Source organism: Perissodus microlepis, chromosome 4 (genome assembly GCF_051167445.1).
Source record: "Perissodus microlepis isolate ML-2025 ecotype Zambia chromosome 4, ASM5116744v1, whole genome shotgun sequence".
Lineage (NCBI taxonomy): Eukaryota > Metazoa > Chordata > Actinopteri > Cichliformes > Cichlidae > Perissodus > Perissodus microlepis.
This window is the reverse complement of record NC_140464.1, coordinates 18,471,289-18,493,547: the sequence shown is the minus strand read 5'-3', so window position 1 is coordinate 18,493,547 and position 22,259 is coordinate 18,471,289. Positions and strand designations below refer to the sequence as shown.

The 22,259-nt window shown below is 35.7% G+C and overlaps 1 protein-coding gene across 8 annotated transcripts in view; it reads left to right on the top strand.

The window, feature by feature from the left end:
• The window catches only part of LOC146388767 (uncharacterized), a 162,268-nt gene extending 149,736 nt beyond the window's left edge, over positions 1–12,532 (top strand). For 3 of the 8 annotated variants that reach the window (XM_084926280.1, XM_084926276.1, XM_084926279.1), the window contains exons 2-11: positions 2,030–2,326; positions 7,935–8,249; positions 8,466–8,756; positions 8,838–9,152; positions 9,267–9,548; positions 9,714–10,046; positions 10,140–10,457; positions 10,571–10,858; positions 11,028–11,176; positions 12,209–12,526. In XM_084926280.1, the coding sequence (XP_084782406.1) occupies positions 2,089–2,326; positions 7,935–8,249; positions 8,466–8,756; positions 8,838–9,152; positions 9,267–9,548; positions 9,714–10,046; positions 10,140–10,457; positions 10,571–10,858; positions 11,028–11,176; positions 12,209–12,220 (2,541 nt within the window). In that variant the 5' untranslated portion in view covers positions 2,030–2,088 and the 3' untranslated portion in view covers positions 12,221–12,526. Of the gene's footprint in view, positions 1–67; positions 644–663; positions 986–1,025; positions 1,585–2,029; positions 2,327–7,934; positions 8,250–8,465; positions 8,757–8,837; positions 9,153–9,266; positions 9,549–9,713; positions 10,047–10,139; positions 10,458–10,570; positions 10,859–11,027; positions 11,177–12,208 lie in introns of those variants that run through there. The other 5 variants (XM_084926278.1, XM_084926281.1, XM_084926282.1 and 2 more) reach the window with 5 other exon arrangements.
• Positions 12,533–22,259: the final 9,727 nt, after the last annotated feature.

The window sequence follows — 22,259 nt, the reverse complement described above, 5'->3', positions numbered from 1 at the left end:
ATGATTCATTTCTTTCTCATAATGTTAAGATTTAAATTTAAAGACTGTGTTGTTGTTATTTCAAAGAAAAAATGTTTTTCAAACTAATTTCTATAGTATTACAAGCCTATAATTTGTACTCTCAGTTTAATCTTTGATGGTATTATTTTTAAGAATTCAGAATCTCAATTTGCAAAAAATGAGAGTATTCCAGTTTTTTTGGTTATCGTAAAATAATATGGAAAAACGCAGAAAAATGTGAACAGGTTTTTGTATTGAGTGGTAAATAATTATTTAGATTGTGGCCATTCTTTTGACTACTGGGGAAAAGGCACAATGGTCACTGTCGGTTCAGGTATGAATTTTAACATTATTCTTATAACTAACTTGTTTTTCCTGCTTAATTATATAAAATCTGACAAAGAATTGGCACAAAAAAGAAAGAACCTTGTATTTCTTTCTCTTTAATTTGATTAGAAAATAATTATATAAGCAGTTATTTAGTTGAGAGCGATTCAAATTATTTCCAAAGTTAAATGATGTCACCAAGTAATGCCATATCACAGAAGTTAGTTTTTGTGAGAGGTGTGAAAAGACTCTGTTAACTGTGATAACTGGGCTTTTGACTACTGGGGGAAAGGTACAATGGTTACAGTCACATCAGGTAAGGTGATCTAATTCTTTCACTTTAATTTTAAGATTTTCATTTAAATTTTGATTTTTTTTAAAGAAATGTTGTGGTTGTGAGAAAATTCAATACCGTCATTTGTAGACTACTGAGAGATAAATGTCTTATAGTTTACAGACTTGGTTTAAATGGTGGTGAAAATCAGGTTTTGTACAGTCTTTTGAATCTCTTTATATTAACTATAAGGAGAATATATCAGATTGTAGATTGTTATAAGATGGAGTGTGAGGTTTTTGTATGCAGTTGTCAGTAAGTTGTTAAACTGTGACTACGCTTTTGACTACTGGGGAAAAGGCACGACAGTCACCGTCACATCAGGTACGAATTGTTATATTTCTTGCTAAAGAGAGAAATTCCTGATCCCCCGTTACAATACAATGTATTCATTTTCATTTGTTTACAACTATAATGATAAATTTGATAAAATAAGTACTTACATCAAAAAAAATTTGTAGTTTGTTACAGAATATGTAAAAAAAAGAATTTCAGACCAATTTTGATTAATAAAAATCCTTATGTAAGAGTATCAAATGTTTTGTGTGAAGTATGAAAACTATCTATTAAGTATATCAAATGGTTTTTAGACTTAGAAAATGGCTCTCCAGTTACAACATCATCAGTTAAGATATGTCTCCATTGGATACAAGTTATAATTTAACGTAATATTTTCTCAGTGAATTGTGTTCATATACATTTGCTAAAAAAAATGTGATATTGTCAAAATTGGCTTTAACAGATAGCGTATTTTGGGTGATTTGATAGGATTTTATAATCTTCTTCTTAATGACTGTTGAAGTAGACCTTTTGTGTATCATTAATAGTTTAGCCTTTTTATACTAAGAACTAAGTATATTCAGTACTGTGCTACGGTGCTTTTGACTATTGGGGAAAGGGGACAACAGTCACTGTTTCATCAGGTAAGTAAACCATTTCATCTCAAACATCAATGCTAAAGTGGAATCAAATTTAATGTGTTCTTAAAATAATTTGCCATCAGCACTGTGAAAGGAAGTTTACCGACTTTATGTTATTCTTTTATTTTATTTCTGTTTTCTTGTGATTGATTTTTGTCCATATTATGCATTTAAAATAATTTACAAAAAGGTGTGGTGTAGACTACTAAAGAAGTGACACTTATTAATATATAATATTGTTATATAACACTAATGGAGAGTATTTAACAAAATAGGATTCGGGGCATTTGAAATGCTAAACATTTAAAATGTAAGGTCTTTCACGATGGACTTTATTATACATCACAATCATCTCGTTTTTTCTTTAAACAATTCTAAGTGAAAATGTCTGGTATATTATTGTATTTCTATTCTGGTATCTTAATTACTGTTGTCTCCCCTTTCTTAGCCACTTCAGCTGGACCCACTGTGTTTCCTCTGGTACCATGTGGCACTGAGAGCGGAGATATGGTCACTCTTGGCTGCCTTGCCACTGGCTTTAACCCTCCGGCAGTGACTTTCTCATGGAACAAAGGCGGCACTGCCTTGACAGACTTCATCCAGTACCCTGCAGTACAGAAAGGCAATGTTTATACTGGAGTCAGTCAAGTCCGAGTGAGGAGACAGGACTGGGATACACAACAGAATTTCCAATGTGTTGTGAATCATGCTGCTGGGAATGCACAGACTCCTATCAGACCACCACGTAAGCCTTATGCTAATTCACATTTAATCAGTTTATCTTATTCTATTTGACTTATAACAAGTTTACATGAAAGCTCTGTGAACATATACAAAACTAAACAATTTGAATGAATTTGCACATAAATGCACAGGTTGATATTGTTATAGTCTGTAAGATTTTTGCTAAGTCATTTAATTTCCTTTTCTTAGGTTATTTGAACTCTTGATACATCACATACATAATACATTGCTACAGTAAACTTCAATGCACATTTTCTGAGGCAATATTTGTTATAAACTATTACTGGGCCACATCTAGTGATTGTTACTTCTAATAAGGATAAGAGTCAGTTATCGAGTTAATCTCCAGTTTTTGTTTACTGAAGAAATATAGTAGAGGCTGACTTTATCGTAAATGCGCCCCAAGCTGCTTATGTTTACAATTAATCTGAACACACAACTTACAACAAAAACCCGAACTTATTCATTTTTAAAAAAAATCCTAATCAACATAGAAGCAAATATTTCACCTCATTAAATAACATGAAATATTTCAAAATTCATAATTTCTTAATGGACTTTGTGGAAACACACACACACACACACACACACACACACACACACACACACACACACACACACACACATTGTAAGGTGGAATGAGAAAAAGAATATATCCAAGCAGTATTAAGTTTTGGTACATTGTCTTTTTTTAATTCTTCACTCATATACTTATGTGCTCTGCGCCCGTCTGAAAAACAGTATTGCAGCATGTTGTGCTTCTTTCCATCTGTCTAAATAATCCTCATCCTTTCTGATCTCTGCCTGTCTCCCTCCACTTTCACTGTGCATTGATAATTAACATAATTAACATTAATATTAAATCTGTGTTTGCTTGCCAGTCAATGTATATGCAGAAGTGAGCAGTGAAGCTCTGCAGTTCAGTTATTGGTGACTACACAAATCCAGTTTTCTTTTGGACACTGTGCAAAGTGAAAGTGCTAAAAAAAAAAAAAAGTGAGCATAAGGAACTTGTTTATATAGAAAAACAATATAGTATGAACAGTGTAGCAAATTATTAATCTCAGCTTCTGCATATATATAAATACGTATATATATATATATTATTCCCTGCTTCTGCATACACATATTTGTGTATATCTTTGTTTTTCAGCGGTGTTTAAGCAGAATCCAACTCTTAAAGTGTTTTCCTCCTCTTCTGATGAGGATGATACCTATACTGCCTCCTGCTTTGCCAAAGAGTTTGCACCAAAGAAACATGGCATAAAATGGCGGAAAAACGGAGCAGATATCACCAGCAAAATAGATCTGATCGAAACAGTTTCTGACTCAAAAAATGCGGCTGGAAAAATATTGTACTATGCAGCAAGTTTTCTCACAGTAAATTCCAGTGACCTGAATGATAAGACTACATTTACATGTCTGTTTACTGGAGGAGAAGATGGATCTTTGAATAAAACTGTGGCTTACAAAGAAAAAACACCATGTGAGTAACAGATTTGTTTTCTTTTAAAAAAATATACATTTATTTTTTTTAAATATGGTTTTGTAATAATTTTGCTCACTAACTGTTTTTTGCTTCATTACTCAGGTCCTGATTGTGTTACATCTAATGTGAAAGCAGAAATCACTGGCCCCACAACTGAGGACATGCTTTTCCATAAAAAAGGAACTCTAACATGTCGAGTCACAGTACAAAAAGATGCACCTCAAATAATGTGGGAGGATGAGGATGAAGTGGAGATAGCAAGTAAACCAATTATTAAAGACAATGGGAAGACATACATGTCTAAACTTGACATCACCTATGACGAATGGGCCAGGGGGGTAAAGCGCTATTGTGTTGTTCACCACTCAGATTTACTCACACCTTTGAAGGAACCTTATGAAAGGGAATTCGGTAAGAAAAATACTCTGAAACTGTGTTTAGTCCTTATTGACATCTTGATATCAAAGACATCATAACTGTTGCTTCTCAGTCTGTATGTGTGTGTCTATGTCTGTGTGTGTGTGTGTGTGTGTGTGTGTGTGTGTGTGTGTGTGTGTGTGTGTGTGTGTGTGGATTTGATTTCCTGTATTATTTTGGTTAATGTATGTGTGGCACAAAGTCTCATGTTGTTTCATGCTTACAGGAGGAAACCCTCAGCGTCCGTCAGTGTTTATGCTCCCTCCTTTAGAACAAACTAACAAAGCAGAGGTGACCCTGACTTGCTTTGTGAAAGACTTCTTCCCTAAGGATGTTTTTGTGTCTTGGCTTGTGGATGACGAGGAAGCAGACTCAAGTTATACTTTTAATACCACAGAACCCATTGAAAACAATGGGTTCTATTCTGCTTATGGCCAGTTATTTGTCAGCCTTCACGAGTGGCAAAACAATGATGCTGTCTATAGCTGTGTAGTGTACCACGAATCTGTGGTTAACACAACTAGAGCTATTGTCAGGTCCATTGGGTACAGAACATTTGACAAAAACCGCATTGACCTCAACATGAACATCAACCAAGACTCAAAGTGCTCGGCCTAGTAGATGTTTCTCATGTCTCTGTCTTCTGCTGTTTGTTGTTTAATGTCTGTTGCTTGTGATATGACATTGTGTTTGTTTGTTTCAATGCAGATTCAAAATAAAAAAAAAACAGTTTGCAACTCTGTTGATGTTTATTGTATGCAGTTCATGTCTTCATTTAAATAATTTTGTGAGCTTTATGTTTGTTGTACAGTCACAGTGCTATCCTAATGCAGACAGTAGCATGTTTGGGTTATTTACACAATAATTATACAATAATACACAATAATAATATAAAAATATTTTTAATATCTAATTTCTACTAGAATAATACAACAGTACTAAATGAGGTATTTAGGGAACAGTCTATGTTTATTTAATATGCAGATAGTTCAGTAACACTGCTTCTGTGACTTGTCTTTGTGTGCCTGTGTGTCATCTACTGAGTCTTGCACCCCTTAAAAACAGATGACTGCTCAATACAACCCTTTAAATCTCCCAGGCAAATAAACAATACTGGAGTCTTTCTAAAGCAAGTCAGAAGTCAGGATTGTAGGTCTGAAAGGGCATGAAATTCTATTCATCTTCATGGGACACTCATTCGACCTCTGTCAGCTTATTTTTTTCTTTACTGTCATTATAACTTCCAGCTGAGTTGACTGACTATGAATCTGCTATAGCATATAGAGTCAAAACATATGTATTTAACCCACAACAGAAATAAATAAAATCTATAAGTTACTATCTTACAATGTGTGTTTCAAAGTGGGTTGTGAAATGTCCAGTTATTTGACACAATAACGTTTGTTCATCTAGGTCTTCTCATCGGTGACTCTCTGGAGCTTCATCACCCTGGACTATCTGGAGACGATAACGTAGCAAGCGTAGCCATCGTCTTCATCCTTCTCTTTCTCATCACTCTGCTGTTAATCTTTGGAACAACTGTTATCAAGGTAATCAGAAATTAATGTTCTGGCATTGTCTGCAGATTTAACTCAGCAATGAGCAATATGACAGATTACATTCATCAAGCACGTAGCCATGATAGAAAAAACTAAAACTCATTTAGCATTCTGCATTTTAACCATGAGTCAGAATAACTCAATTATTGTAAAAACAACTAAAAAAATGCTGATGACAGAAAAAATTGTATCTATGCACATTAGAAGCATTTAGGATTATGTCAGTTTAATAAACCAATGTAAGATTTATTTAATACAATTAAAAAAGGAAGAAAAAGGTTCACGTTATCCCAGTGAGGGATTACCTACTTCACAATTCAGCTGTTGTTGTGAATTTAATTATCTTTATACAGTTGTTGCTAATATCATATAAACAATATATATCAGCTAAAATTCACTTAGAGTGCTGAAATTGTATAAAAACATAATTTAATAGTTCAAGGGCCAACTGATATCATACTGATATCGCCCTACTCAAAGATCTAGCTGTATGGACAAAGACAAGGGTCTTAAGTCAGAAGCAGCAAGTGTAATTTCTATTACACTGCATGTTGGAAGACCATAAAGACAAAATCGTGTCAGATCAAAATGAAACTCTTTTAAAATCAGTGTGGCATGTGTGATTGATTACAATATTTAAGATATGGTGACAAAAGTAATTATCAAACTCATTAAATTGTGTGATATTGTGTGGAATAATCTATGCCAATGTCAAAACATATAAAATATGTTCATATCACTGATTTAAACCAATTTTATATGTGTAAGTTAAAAGATAATTACACTACATAATGTTACTATTTGAATTCATTTTTCTTTATATCCCAGTGTAGCATGTATATCCCAGTGCTTTATGTCCAGATGGCAAGTTTCTGAATGCCTTAATCAATTGAATGCATATTATTGAAAGTAAATTAATTTAGAAATTGTCTTAATACTGTGTAACAATCTCTTATAAGCAGCTTTGTCTGCAACTGTTAGTTTGACCTCCTAAGTGAATTTCAGCTGATATTAAAGTAGTGTTCATTATAAGTTTATTCAGCAACTATATTTAACCAACTACAAAATAAACGTACAGCATTATAAGTTTCCTGTGTATTGATACATTTTTTGATATATGTGTAGCAATGTAACTTCATGCATAAACACTATTTATAATGAAGTAGTGGTGAGCAGTATGAAATAAATCCTTTTGCTCCAAGTTCACTATTTTCTTATTTTTTTAACAGGTCAAATAAAACAAATGGACTGTGAAAGGACCGTTGTGTGTGGTGAAAAAAATATTTCTCAAACATTTTTTTTCATATAATCTCATACTATCATGTAAGTAATCACAACTGCCTTTTTTAAACTGCAAAAGCTTTATCTGTCTTTAAAAATAAATGTTTTAATTAAGATTAAATTTTGTCTTTCTCTTGCTTTACTTTGAAATTGTTTACATTATCTGAAGGTTGATCTGTAAAAGTTTAATGCATTTTAAAGATTATTTATATGTATTTAATATTTTGTCCTTTTTTAAACTCTAATATACAGTTCTGTTCATCACATCCACAGCATCTGGAATCAGCAGCCCATGCTATACCAAATATGCAAAGTGGTAGATTTTACAGTCGGTTGCGTTTTACTCTATTATTAGAGGATTTGAGAACTAAAACCTTTGGCAAAGTCATGAGACGTGAAATAAAATACATGTGGTACACATGCAAACTGACATGAGAAATGTAAATGTGCACTTTGTTTCTCTTACTGGCATAACCACACCTCACACCTGCTGTTTGTGATGCTCCGTTGCTCTTTGCATTCTCTCACTTCTGTATTATGGTACTTTTTTGAGACCTGGGTGTTACTCAATGCTTCCGCTTGCTGCTTGCCCTGATCACTCTGCCTTATCATGCATAACAACTGTGCAACAGACTTCCTGCCCTATCTTCACCTGACACAGCAACACCAAACAATGTCAAATTATAACTCTGCCATCTAGCCTAAAGACAAACACACTACACTTAAAACTGAAACAGTTCCTCATTTACCAAAATCTGAAGGTATGTATAACTGAGATCACATTAACTTTTTTTCTTGCTGCGTTAACACATAATATTTATAATTATGCATGTAAAGTCAAACTAATATTTGCTCTTTCTCAGTGCCTCAGATTGTCTCAGCAAACATCACATTGTACTCAGTCTGGGATGGGGATTTTGGAATCTCAACAGTAAGGCTCATCTGCACATTGAGTGGCTTCTATCCAGACAAACTGACTTTGGGGTGGTTACTGGATGAAAAAACGGATCAAAGCAATAAGGCAAGCACAAGGAAGCTACAAAGTGCAGGGGGAAAAAAGAAAACCTTCAGCCTGAGCAGTGAGCTTAGGCCAAATATGACATCGTGGGCAAAAGGCTCAACTTTTACCTGCAAGACCAATGGTGATCAATATAGCAGAACAATAAACATTTGTCACAGTAAGTATGTAGAGTTACTGACTCAAAGAACACATTTATCATGCACAAATTCTTAATATGTGAAACAAATTAAGATCAGTCTTTAGTTAAAAGGTTGTTTTATTAGCTTGCCATATTAATAAGCAATTTTTCTTATAATCCACAGAAATTCACCTTTATTGTAACAATGTCAGACTCTAATGTTTGTTTGTTTTTTTTTTACTTTCCTATTAACAGCTCTTCCAAGCCCTCCCTTCATTCAAGTGGAGATTCCCAGCTTCAAGACTGTAATTACCTCAAATACTGACATGCAAGCAACGTGTTTGGTCCACACTTATTTTGATGCCATGATCACCTGGCTGATTGATGGCCAAGCCGTGAGGGGAAGAGTGACCCAAGAGAAAAACGCAACTCATATAATCAGCAATCTTTCAGTTTTCTCGAATCAATGGGAGGAAGTGAAGAATGTAACATGCAAAGCAGAGCATAAGTGCTTCACATCTGCTGAGAAGACCATAAATATTGCAGGTAAGATGATACGACAATAGGAAAATCAGACATGTTATGACCAAAGAGCAATTAAAATAATGTTTTTGCATGATCATCCAGGTTGTCCAGTTAATACTCCTTCGGTGGAGATCAGGCGATCTCTCACAGATCTGCCAAAGAGAGACCGTGCAGTGTTCGAGTGTGACATCAAACAACTGTCCTCATGTGACCTCTTCATCGCCTTAGAAGTCAATCATGGTCAAATTCTTGAAAAAAAACATTATAATTTTGCTGAAGGCTCAGTATCTAATCTTTCAATCAGTAGTCAATTCATTGTCCCTCAGAAGTACTGGATGAAAGACCAAACCTTTACCTGCAAAGTGATTCAAGGCTCTTCTAAAACTTTTCACTCAAACTCCATCAGCAATATTTTTGGTGAGGAGATTTCCCTTTTTTTCCCTTTGTAGAAGCTGATTTATCTTTGTTGTTTTATAGTTACATGGTTTCTATTAAATAGACTAATAGATGCACTGATTTATGCCCCTTTAGTGGACCCATCCATGGAGCTTCTTCTGGTTCCCAGTAAAGGTTCAGAATCACAGACTCTTTCATGCTCTGGATGGAGCTTCAACCCTCACATTAAATGGTTGTCTGAGTCTCAGGAAAGGCCAAATTCCACTAATATCAGCATGAGTGTAGATGGACGTGTTAGAGTAACGAGTCAACTTGTAATTGATCAATCTGAGTGGAAAAAAGGGAATAATTTCACCTGTGAAGTGTCTGACAGGTCTCTGAACACACGTATCACAAAAACAATCAGTCTCTGTTCAGGTACAGTGAAAATTCTCTTATTGTGATAATCATTAAGAATACAATAAGACTATTTTTAAATTAGAAATTTGGATATGAGACATTTTATAACTGCTCCATGGTTGTTGCTTATTATTTTAATTTATATATGTATTCATATTTTTAAATTAATTTTATTTTTTATAGAAACTCCATCATCATCACAGCTAGTTGGGGTTTATGTCCAGGGACCACCGCCACAGCTGACTGAGAACAAAGGACATGTGACTATTACCTGTCTTCTGGTTGGCCCTAATCTTAATGATTTCTCCATCACCTGGAGAATAGGTGGCAGCAAAATTCGCGAGAGTTATGATGTCCTAACTAATCCCCCAGTGAGTCATAACAATGGAACAGAGACTCGACAGAGCTTCCTTAAAGTGTCAGCAGTGGATTGGGATGCACATACAAACATTTCTTGTGAAGGAAAACATCCATGTTCCGATCAGGGGAATGAAGACCATATAAGCAAAAGCAGAGGTAATATTAGAAATGTAACAAATCTTTCTAAACTTCATGTTCCTCTGGTTGTGACTGTATTTTTATGGTTCTCTTCCTTTTGTGTTTTTCAAGACTTCCGTAAGCCAACAGTGAAGATAATACAACCAACTCCCTCTGAACTTTCAATGTCTGACATCCTAAAGCTTGTTTGCCTAGTGTCTGGATATTTCCCTGCTAACATCATAGTGCACTGGGAAGAAGATGGCCAGACTCTCGCATCCTCACATTACGTTAACAGTCCTCCATGGAAATACTCAGGGAGTAGCTCTTACTCTATGAGCAGCAGACTAAACATATCCAAAACTGAAGACAAAAGGTCTACGTATTCTTGTGTTGTCACACATGAGTCATCTAAAGCGCCTGTTAAAGACAATATAACTGATGTGTTTGGTGAGCTGCCATTTAGCATTTAATATTTACCTATTATTTCCATTATATTCATTTTAACAAACTGATTAAAATTGATTGACTGATTGCTAAAAATGTTGTGGCTATCTTTCCAGCCTCAGTGATCTACAGCCAGCCATCAGTCTACTTGTTTCAGGGCTCTAATGAACTTGTGTGCCTGGTCTTTGGCTTCAGCCCTGTATCCATTAACATCACTTGGTTTCAAAATGGAGGCACAGAACCGCTGAACTACAACACTAGTGAGCCCCACAGAGGCCCAGATGGAAAGTTCAGTGTCAAGAGCCACCTTTACCTGTCCCAAGAAATATTCTTACCTGGGGTGGTCTTCACCTGCAGGGTGATCCATGCCAACACCACCCTGTCCGCGAATATATCGAAACCAGGTACTGCATCATTCACTGATTGATTTTTTTTTCTTGCACATATAAGGTCCTATTAAGTAATGTGAAGGACATGTAAAGTCCATTATTTTTCCAATCTCTTTTCAGCTTCTTTGTTAGTATAATAATGTCAAGTAAGTGATAAATAACCAAATGTATACATTATTCACAGATACGCTGAAATATTGTAATTTATTTGACAACATTGTGCATGCTGATGTGAATGAAGACACAGCTGAGGAAAGCTGGAATGTGGTTTTCACCCTCACTGGTTTTTTCATCATCGCCACCATATATGGTATCATAATTACATTATTTAAGGTAAGCACTTGTCATTTGATTGTTTAAAAGTAAGATTCCAGTCTAGCTTTTCATTTGAACCATGAAGATTGTTATAATTATTGTTATTATTATCTGTGCAAGGGCGACAGGGAGCATAAAAATATGTACATGCACTATCATTACAGTATGATGCTGTGATGATTTATATTGTGACACACCATTCTAATCTGACATTCCAGTCTGTATTATGTCTATGTAGGCTTTCAGTCATCCATGTCATGATACTCTAAGGAGATTGGAAAGAAAGAAACTTGACTTTTTTTAAGTTATATGAAGAGGTTTCGCCTGTCATCCAAGATGTTTTTTCAGTTCTAAAACCAAACGATGGAGAGTCCCCGGTATTTAAACCTTGGCACAGGTTGTCCTTTACCAGCATTGCAAGAGTTAGCTTTAAATCTCCACCTAAAGGATAAAGATCACTCTTGGCAGTGTTGAGATCTAACCGAGTGCCTAAACCCCCACTTACATCTTCCCTCAGGTGACCTCAATAGGTCATATGACTGGGTGAGGTCTCACAGTGGTTTATCAAAAAGCTATGGTGATAATTACTTTTTTCATTCATTGGATCAAATGATGAGGCACATGGCTAATATCGGTCAATGACCCCCTTAAGAGACAACACTCACTAGTGTTTAAATACCTGGAACTCCCCACCATTTAGTTTAAGAACTCAAGAAGTCATTTGAAGGAGAGGTGAAACATCTTCACAAAACCTAAAGGAGTCCAGTTACTTTCTTTCTCAGCTTCTAAGTCTGTATTATGACATTCCATTTGGTGCTTGGTTGAACTTTCAAATATGACAAATATATATACCCCCCCCCCCTCCCCCAATGTTTAGGGGAAGATTAGTCCACTCATCTAGGACATCTAGGAGCACATAGTATAATAATAATAATAATAATAATAATAATAATAATAAAAGTTGCTGTTGTTTCTTTTATTTATTTCAAGAGAAAACAATACAAAGTTGTCACTAAAGGATTACATTTTCTCTCTCATTTTTTCTTTCAGACTAAATCATGATGTTCACAGGACGGTTCATGTATTATGACTGAAATGTCTAAGTTCTGGGGGTTTGAACAGCACCTGTCCTGAGTAGTTTGAACATGTAATGCTTTGCTTTTCCATTGTTATTGATGACATTGTTTATGCTTTACAATTTTTGGCATTTGTGTTTTAGTTTTGTGCTAGATGCGACATGTATGTAAGACAAGTGAGAAAATGCATTAAAAATCAATAAAGAAAACAAATAATTATCTTCAGTTCTTCTTGAATTAAGAAAAATGCTAACTTGCCTTACAGAATACCAGTAATGACACATACTAATATAAAACTGTTTATCTTTGGAAAATTGTGTTGTGCACCATCATGTTGTATTACTTGGATTTTCCACAAGAGTGAGACAAAGCTCCGTGTGCAGTAGCAGCAATGTGGGTGCCACCTCTATGTGAAAACCTATGCTGATCATAATTTAAAGATGCTGACAGATGCAGTGGGAAGGCAGTTGTGTTATGAAGAGGAGCATTCATTTGAAAGCACAAAGAATGTTTATGTAACTCTTCCTCTTTCCAGACATACACAGAGTCAGTGTAAATCTGTGAAGTCTGTCTTTAAGTGAAAGCTTAGAGTGTGTTTCCATGTGCATTTGTGTACCTTGTGGGTTTGGAGGAATTCACATTTGGGAGGGATGACACAAAACAAATTAAGGCTTACTATTGGCTGCCTCTGAAATGATCTGGCAGTGTGTTGCCCCGATTGGCTGAAGACCCTGTGGCAGCCAGCCCAAATCTGTGAAGCTGTTGCTAATGAACAACATGCTGCTGCCAGTCTAAGTGGCAAGGGCCCAGCAGCAAGGAAGCGGGGCACCATGCCCAGCAGAATGCCTGACAGTGTCTCCATGTCTGACATCCCCACCAAACACCCTCCCCCCAGGTGCTTACCTGAACCCTTCCCTGTTTCCTTACATACCAATGATGAATTTAAACCAAACATCCTACATGAGCTAATAATCCACCAGTAGAATGTATACATGTATATATAAAATTGAATCTTAGGATGGATTGACAATTTGTCAATTTGAAGACTATGTGAGGGAAACCCCACTCACGCACATAGGTGTGCCATGAGTGGGGGGTTCCCCTTATCCTGAAGTCTTTTTGTCTCAGTATTTTATCTGCCCTTGTTATTGATGCTACAGCTTTGTCTTTATTCAAGAAATCCCACTGAGTGTTTTCTCTTATGAAAACAAATGATGAACTACAGTAAATAAAGTAATTTCATACCTCAAAACATCACAGTGACAAAAATATGAATCCAGAGGCAAACACAATCCAACCATGAAAACTGCATCATGCCAGGGACCTTTCTCCCATTAAAACATGACTGGATCATTTACTGGAGGAAGCAGAAATGAGGGTCTAACAACAGTGTACCACTGCACTCTAGTGGATGTAGTAATTATTACATAGGAAAAAAATAAAGCTTACTGCAAAATAAGATGTCACAATGAGTCCCATTGTCTGCACAGAAAAGTGGTTAGTACGGATGATTGGGGTTTAGAAACACAATAAATAAATAAATGAAATAAAATCATATCACAGGACATTTTCCACTTCAAACTGATATTCAACATGGCTTTGCCTCATAATCAAGTCTGCTTCTGATTTTTGCATTTCAGTTTTTTAAGGTCATGTAGGAACAAATTACTAATTGCTGAGAGTTTCCAGGTATCTGTTTAAGTCACAGTTATTATCAAATCGTAGTAACGTGTGTGTGAAGGACCCAGTGTCCAAAAGGGAGAAAATACCTTTTTAGTCTAAAAAAAGAATTTAAAAAAATGCCCTCCTAAAAGCTAGCACTATTCAACACTGGTCATAGAAAACAGAAACAACAACAGGTTTATCTTGACCACTGTAGTCACGCTGACAAAGAGTCAAAGTTCCAGGTCACGTATGGCTTTAACTTTAACTTGCAAGGATTTCATGAATTTCTTGAATGAGTGTTCATCAAAATATGAAGAACAAAAACAGATTTTTAGTTTTAGTCTCCTTTTCTATTTAATAGTTATTTGTTATATTATGAGTTAGCTAACATAAACTAATGTAAGTCTATAACCAGCAACCGACCAACACGGTGATGTAATGTTCTACACTGACACAAGATGGCGCTAAATATGTTCTAAAAACTTTTAACACTTATCTCTTAACTCGAGCTTCACAGACAGTGTTAAATCTATGTCCGTTTTTTGACAGCAGGGCTCCCTGGTGTGAATTAATTAGCTTTTATAGTTGTAATGTTTCATGTTTTCTTTAATGACTTCTGAAGTTTAGACTATTTCTCTCGTATTAATCATTCTGAGTTAACTTCAATCACTTCTACCTCAAAACCATGATTTTGCCATTTAGACTCCATTCCTACAAGACTGCTCAAATAAATTGATGATTAATAATGTTTAAATTCTAAATGGGAATAATCTGTCTGTATTAAAAGAGTAGATACCACAGGCTTTTAAAGTGGTGGTAACTAAACCATTACTTAAAAAGCTCTTACTTGATTCAACTGTCTTATCTAATTACAGGCCAATCTCCAACCTTCCTTTTATGTAAAAAAAAAAAAAAGAAGAAGAAGAAGAAGAAGAAGAAAATCTTGAACGAGTAGTTGTAAAACAGAAAACTAATCATCTCCAGATGAGGATTTATTTGAAAAGTTTCAGTCAGGATTCAGAATTCATCACAATACAGAAACAGCAAATTATGAATGATCTTCTTATGTGCTCTGACTGTGGACTCATCTTTATGCTTGTCCTGCTAGACTTTAGTGCAGCAGTCCATAACACTGACCACAATATTTTACTCCAGAAATTAGAACACAATGTAGGTATTAAAGGCACTCTGCTGCTGTGATTTGAATCATATCTATCTGATAGATTCCAGTTTAAGCATGATAATGAGGAGTCTTTCTCAGACACAAAAGTTTTTCATTTTTTTCCTCCGGGTCTGTGCCATGATTCAATAATTTTTCACATCATGCACACATTATTATGGTTTCCTAAACTTTATTAAGTTAATATTATTAGAAAAGATTGCATACATTTTTATTGTTATGCAGATGATACCCAACTCTATTCATCTATGAAGTAAGATGACACAGGTGAACTAGTTAAACTACAAAAATCTCTTGAAGACCTGCTGACATAAAAATCTTAGAAACATCATGTCTAATCAGATACTTACCTTAGATGGCATTACCTTTGAAAGGAAAGGAGACAGCAGTTGCTGTTTCATCAGGTGAGAATACAATTTCATTTCAGAGATCACTACTTAAGTTGGATGAAATATATTGTGTTTTTGTAAGAATTTGCCATCAACTCTGTGAAAGGACATTCAACAACTTTACACTATTGTTTACATGCAATAACTTTTGTTCATGTTCTGCATTTAAAATAATGTTCTGATGTATGTGTCAACTAACAGAAGAGTAAACTTATATTGGAGGAGGCTGATGGGCAAACTGCCTCTAAAAAAAATGTTGCAGGGAAGGATTCGGGCACTTGAAATGTCTTTTCTATTGTTTTCTCTTTAATCAGTTCTAAGTGAAAATGTCTGATGTATTGTATTTCTATTATGGTATCTTAATGACTGTTGCCTTGTGTACATAATAAACTAATACTCCTGTGAGCTATAGGGTATATGCTGTACACCCTTCCTACTGGATTTTGTTGTATCTGCGTCTCCATGTTAATTTGTGTGTTTCCCCTACAGCTCCACACCGTCCAGGCAGCAAAAAACATGCATGTGCTCATTGCGAGCTTGTAACAAGAACACTCTGCTGTCAAGGGTGAGCATTGGTTAATGGTCGTCATGTGACTGATGCAAGCCAGATCCTTTTATTTGGGAAAATTGTAAATAATAGTTAAAAGTTATTGCTGGAGGGCACAGACTTGACCCGCAGACCAAAAAAGAAAATTTAAAAAAAATTAAAACGGCTCCAAAAGAAAAAAAAAGAAAAAGAAAAACGCCAGATTGCTGTGGTGATGAAAAGCATTAATAATCTTTTAGCTGAACTTTTATTTTCTAGAAATAACATTTCAACCTTGAATAGAAAAAATGCCAGGAGAAAACCAAATATTAAACAAAATATTAACTGGTTTGGTTTTAAAATTATTACTTTTTATGTATATCTTTGACATATATTTTGGCTTGCTGAAAGCTAACTACCTAGCTAACTTTGTTCTCACTTTGAATCCGTTACAGTAGAAGTGGAGCCCTCCTTGCACTCCAGTGAGCACATCAGGCACCCCAGGACACCAATCTGAGACAGAATTAGACATGAAGGTGTATCATGAGTCTAAGAAAGTGGCAACAAGGTCAACACTAGGCTCAAGGAAAACTGAAGACAGTCTGTCAGTGAATTGAAGTGAACTTTCACTGTATAATTGGGCATATTTAGAACTTGGAGCTAGTTATTTTTGTACGTTGGATATGTTGAAATATTACACTATGACAACGCTTTTGACCCCTGGGGGAAAGGCACAATGGTTACGGTTACATCAGGTAAAATCATTCATTTATTATTTTTTTTAATGTTAAGATTTAAATTTAAAGACTGTGTCGTTGTTTTTTCAAAGAAACATTGTTTTTCATATGTCTGTGAAGGTTCTCAGTCATCCAGGTCATCGTAGTCAAAGGAGCTTGCAAAGAAAAGCGTCTGGACTTCTTTAAGTTACTTGAAGACGTTTCACCTCTCATCCGAGAAGCTTCTTCAGTTCTAAGGTCAAATGGTGGAGAGTCCCAGATATAAACCTAGTGGGAGTATCCCCCCACAGAGGGACAAAAGGACCCCCTGATGATCCTCTAATCGCCTGAGCCAAGGTGTGAAACTGGGTGTGGGTCCTGCCTCAGGACTCAGCAGTCCATCTGCATCTTAAGGATAAAGGACACTCTTTCGAGGATGCCAATGTTCACATTTTGGACAGAGAGGACAGATGGTTTGAAAGAGGAGTGAAAGAAGCCATCTATGTCCACTGTGAGCGACCATCTTTGAACAGAGGCGGGGGTTTACGACACCAACTCTCTGCCATCTATAATCCAGTTTTGAGATCCCTTCCCAGACGCCTTAACGCCCACTCACATCCTGGGCCATCTGACCTCAGGAATTCGCATGATAAGGTGGGGCCAGGTTTCACAATGAACACACCCGAAACTCTGGCTGATTGGGACCCACACCCAGTTTCACACCTTGGCTCAGGCGATTAGAGGATCATCAGGGGGTCCTTTTGTCCCTCTGTGGGGGGATACTCCCACTAGGTTTAAATCTGGGACTCTCCACCATTTGACCATTGTTTTTCATACAAATTTCTATATTATTACAAGCCTATAATTTGTACTCTCAGTTGAATCTTTGATGGTTAAAACTTAGGTATTATTTTTAAGAATTCAAAATCTCAATTTGCAGTAGTATTCCACATTATTTTGTTATCGTAAAATAATATGGAAAAACACCGAAATGTGCGAACAGGTTTTTGTTTTGAGCTGTAAATAATTATTTCGATTGTAGCAATTCTTTTGACTACTGGGGAAAAGGCACAATGGTCACTATCAGTTCAGGTATGAATTTTAACATTATTCTTATAACTAACTTGTTTTTCCTGCTTAATTAAATCTGATAAAGAGAAAAGAGAAAGAATCTTGTGTTTCTTTCTCTTTAATTCCATTGGAAAATAATTATATAAGAAATTATTTAGTTGAAAGTGATTCAAATTATTTCCAGGTTAAATGACGTCACCAAGTAATGCCATATCACAAAAGTTAGTTTTTGTGAGAGGTGTGAAAAGACTCTGTTAACTGTGCTAACTGGGCTTTTGACTACTGGGGGAAAGGTACAATGGTTACAGTTACATCAGGTAAGGTGATCTAATTCTTTCATTTTAATTTATGATTCTAATTTAAATTTTGATTTTTTTTTTTTTTTTAAAGAAATGAGCTCAATGAACTCACCCAAAACCCTGGCTGATTGGGACCCACACCCAGTTTCACACCTTGGCTCAGGCGATTAGAGGATCATCAGGGGGTCCTTTTGTCCCTCTGTGGGGGGATACTCCCACTAGGTTTAAATCTGGGACTCCCCACCATTTGACCTTAGAACTGAAGAAGCTTCTTGGATGAGAGGTGAAACGTCTTCAAGCAACTTAAAGAAGTCCAGACGCTTTTCTTTGCAAGCTCCTTTGACTACGATGACCTGGATGACTGAGAACCTTCACAGACTTAAAGAAATGTTGTGGTTGTGAGAAAATTCAATACCATCATTTGTGGACTACTGAGGGATAAATGTCTTATAATTTACAGACTTGGTTTAAATGTTGGTGGTGAAAATCAGGTTTTGTTCAGTCTTTTGAACCTCTTTATATTAACTGGAGAATATATCAGATTGTAGAATTTATTAGATGGAGCGTAAGGTTTTTGTATGCAGTTGTCAGTAAGTTGTTAGACTGTGACTACGCTTATGACTCCTGGGGAAGGGGCACGACAGTCACTGTCACATCAGGTATGAATTGTTATATTTCTTGCTAAAGAGAGAAATTCCTGATCCCCCGGTACAATACAATGTATTCATTTTCATTTGTTTACAACTATAATGATAAATTTGATAAATTAAGTACTTATTTCAACAATTGTTGTAGTTTGTTACAGAATATGTTAAAAAAAAAAAAAAAAAAAGAATTTCAGACCAATTTTGTGAGAAGTAAGAAAAGTATCCATTAACTATTTCAAATGGCTTTAAGACTTATAAAATGGCTCTCCAGTTACAGCGTCATCAGTTAAGATATGTCTCCATTGGATACAAGTTCTAATTTTACTTTTTGTCAGTGTGGTCTAAGGAGCTTGGAAAGAAAAGCGTCTGGACTTCTTTAAGTTGCTTGTTCAAGTTACTTTTGTTCAAGTTCAAGCAACATAAAGAAGTCCAGACGCTTTTCTTTCCAAGTTCCTTACATTACGATGACCTGGATGACTGAGAACCTTCACAGACTTTTTGTCAGTGTCAAATTTGAATTGTGTTCATATACATTTGCTATAAAAATGTGATATTGTCAAAATGGTCTTGTGGGGTGACCGTGGTTCAGGGGGTTGGGAAGCTCATCTTGTAACTGGACGGTTGCTGGTTTGATCCCCAGCTCTGTCTGTCTTGGTCGTTGTGTCACTTCACCTACCCTACCGTCTACTGGTGTTGGCCAGAGGGGCCGATGGCGCGATATGGCAACCCTGCTTCTGTCAGTCTGCTCCAGGGCAGCTGTGGCTACAACTGTGGCTTGCCTCCACCAGTGTGTAAATGTGAGAGTGAATGAATAGTGGAATTGTAAAGTGCTTTAAGGGTCTCGAAATCCATTATTATTATTAACAGATAGCGTATTTTGGGTGATTTGATAGGATTTTATAATATATTATAATTAATATAATATAATAATTAATTACTTCAACAGCAATTAATCCCAGAAGTATTAATTAATTGCTGTTGAAGTAATTAATCCCAGAAGTAATTGCTTCTGTGTAGCATTAGTAGTTTAGCATTTTTATACTGAGAACTAAGTATATTCAGAACTGTGATACGGTGCTGTAGACTTTTGGGGAAAGGGGACAACAGTCACTGTTTCATCAGGTAAGTAAACCATTTCAGCCAAATATCAATGCTGAAGCGGAATCAAATTTAATGTGTTCTTAAAAGAGTTTGCCATCAACACTGTGAAACGAAGTTTACTAACTTTATGTTATTCTTTTATTTATTTCATTTTTTTTATTGTTTTTTGTCCACATTCTGCATTTAAAATAATTTAGAAAATTATTTCTAAACTAACAAAATCTGGAACTTATAACAACAGTAATATATATAATAGCACTGACAGAGGCTGATGAACAAATTGGGATTCGGGGCATTTGAAATGATAAACACTTAAAGGCTAAAGTCTATCTTTATCTATCTATGTCTAATTATTATCTATCTTTAACTAATCTTAGGTGAAAATGTGTGCTTTATTATTGTATTGCCATTGTGGTATATTAATTATTATTGTTTCCTCTTTCTTAGCCACTTCAAGTCGACCCACTGTGTTTCCCCTGATGCCATGTGGTTCTCAGAGCGGAGATATGGTCACTCTTGGCTGTCTTGCCACTGGCTTTAACCCTCCTGTGGTGACTTTCTCATGGACAAAAGGTTCCTTCCTTTGGTCCTTCTCCTTGACAGACACCATTCACTATCCTGCAGTACAGAAAGGGAATGTTTATACTGGAGTCAGTCAACTCCGAGTGAGGAGACAGGACTGGGTTGCAAGACAGACTTTCCAGTGTGCTGTAACGCATGCTGCTGGGAATGGACAGGCTTCTTTTCTAAAACCATGTAAGTTTTGTGAAGTCACAGCTGGGATAGGCTCCAGCACCCCAGTGGCCCTGAATTGAACAAGCGTAAGAAAATGGATGGATGGATTTCTATATTTATGAATAGTATGTACATTGAAATTAATAATTCAATGCTTTTGCATACATACATTTGTGTACATCTTTTTTTTTCCAGTGGTGTTTAAGAGGAATCCAACTCCTAAAGTGATTTCCTCTCCTGATGAGGACGGTACCTATTCTGCCTCCTGCTTTGCCAAAGAGTTTGCACCAAAGAAACATGACATCAAATGGCTGAAAAATGGAGCAGACGTCACCAGCAAAATAGATCTGATCACTACAGTTTCTGAATCAAGTGTACAACGCAGCAAGTTTTCTCACAGTAAATTCCAGTGATGTGAATGAAGATACTGAATTCACTTGTGTGTTTATGGGAGGGCAAAGTGGATCTTTGAATAAAAGCGATATAGACAACACACTAGGTGAGAAACTGATACTTTTCTTTAAAAAAAAAAAAAATGTTTTTTTGCTCTATGATTTTGTAATAAATCAAAATAAAACCATAAAACCAGGTAAGCCTTATGCTAAGTCATATAGAATTTGTTTTGAGTAGTTTCTTTAACTTCTAATGTATTGACATGAAAGTGCTAGTCATATATTTCAACAGCTTCAACTTTTGGAGGAATTTAAAAATAATGAAAAAAAAATAAAGATAAAGTTTGACGAGAACTAATAGCCAATAAATTGAGCAACAACACATAATACATAATTTTTTTTCTCCCCATCAGATTTTTTCACAACCACAGATCTGAAAAACAGTATGTTACAATTATACACACACATGCGTACACATACATATGTCTTCATATATACATAATTTTATCACAATGTCTTGACTTTAAACTTATACATAATCTCCCTGTTTAGCTGAGTATCTTTTCCTGATGGGACAGAGCCAGCAGTGACAATCCACATCCTCTCACAGCTGCACACTGACCAATTTTAGCCTGAAGATGAAATCACTCTGTGTCTGGTCACCATTACTGTCAATAAGATGTATATATGCTATTCTTTTTACTTATTTCAGTTTTTTGTGATTGATTTTTGTGCATATTATGCATTTAAAATAATTTACAAAATGATGTGGTGTAGACTACTAAAGAAGTGACACTTATTAGTATATAATAATATATATATTACTATATAATATTAATATATAACACTAATGGAGAGTGATCAACAAAATGGGAAATGCTAAACATTTAAAATGTAATGTCTTTCAAGATGGGATTTATTACGCAACATAATCAGCTCAAGTGTTTTCTCTTTAATCAGTTCTAAGTGAAAATGTGTGGTATATTATTGTATTTCTATTCTGGTATCTTAATTACTGTTGTCTCCCCTTTCTTAGCCACTTCAACTGCACCCACTGTGTTTCTTCTGGCACCATGTGGTTCTGAAAGTGGAGATATGGTCACTCTTGGCTGCCTTGCCACTGGCTTTAACCCTCCTGCAGTGACTTTCTCGTGGAACAAAGGCGGCACTGCCTTGACAGACTTCATCCAGTACCCTTCAGTACAAAAAGGCAATGTTTATACTGGAGTCAGTCAAGTCCGAGTGAGGAAACAGGACTGGGATACACAACAGAATTTCCAATGTGTTGTGAATCACGCTGCTGG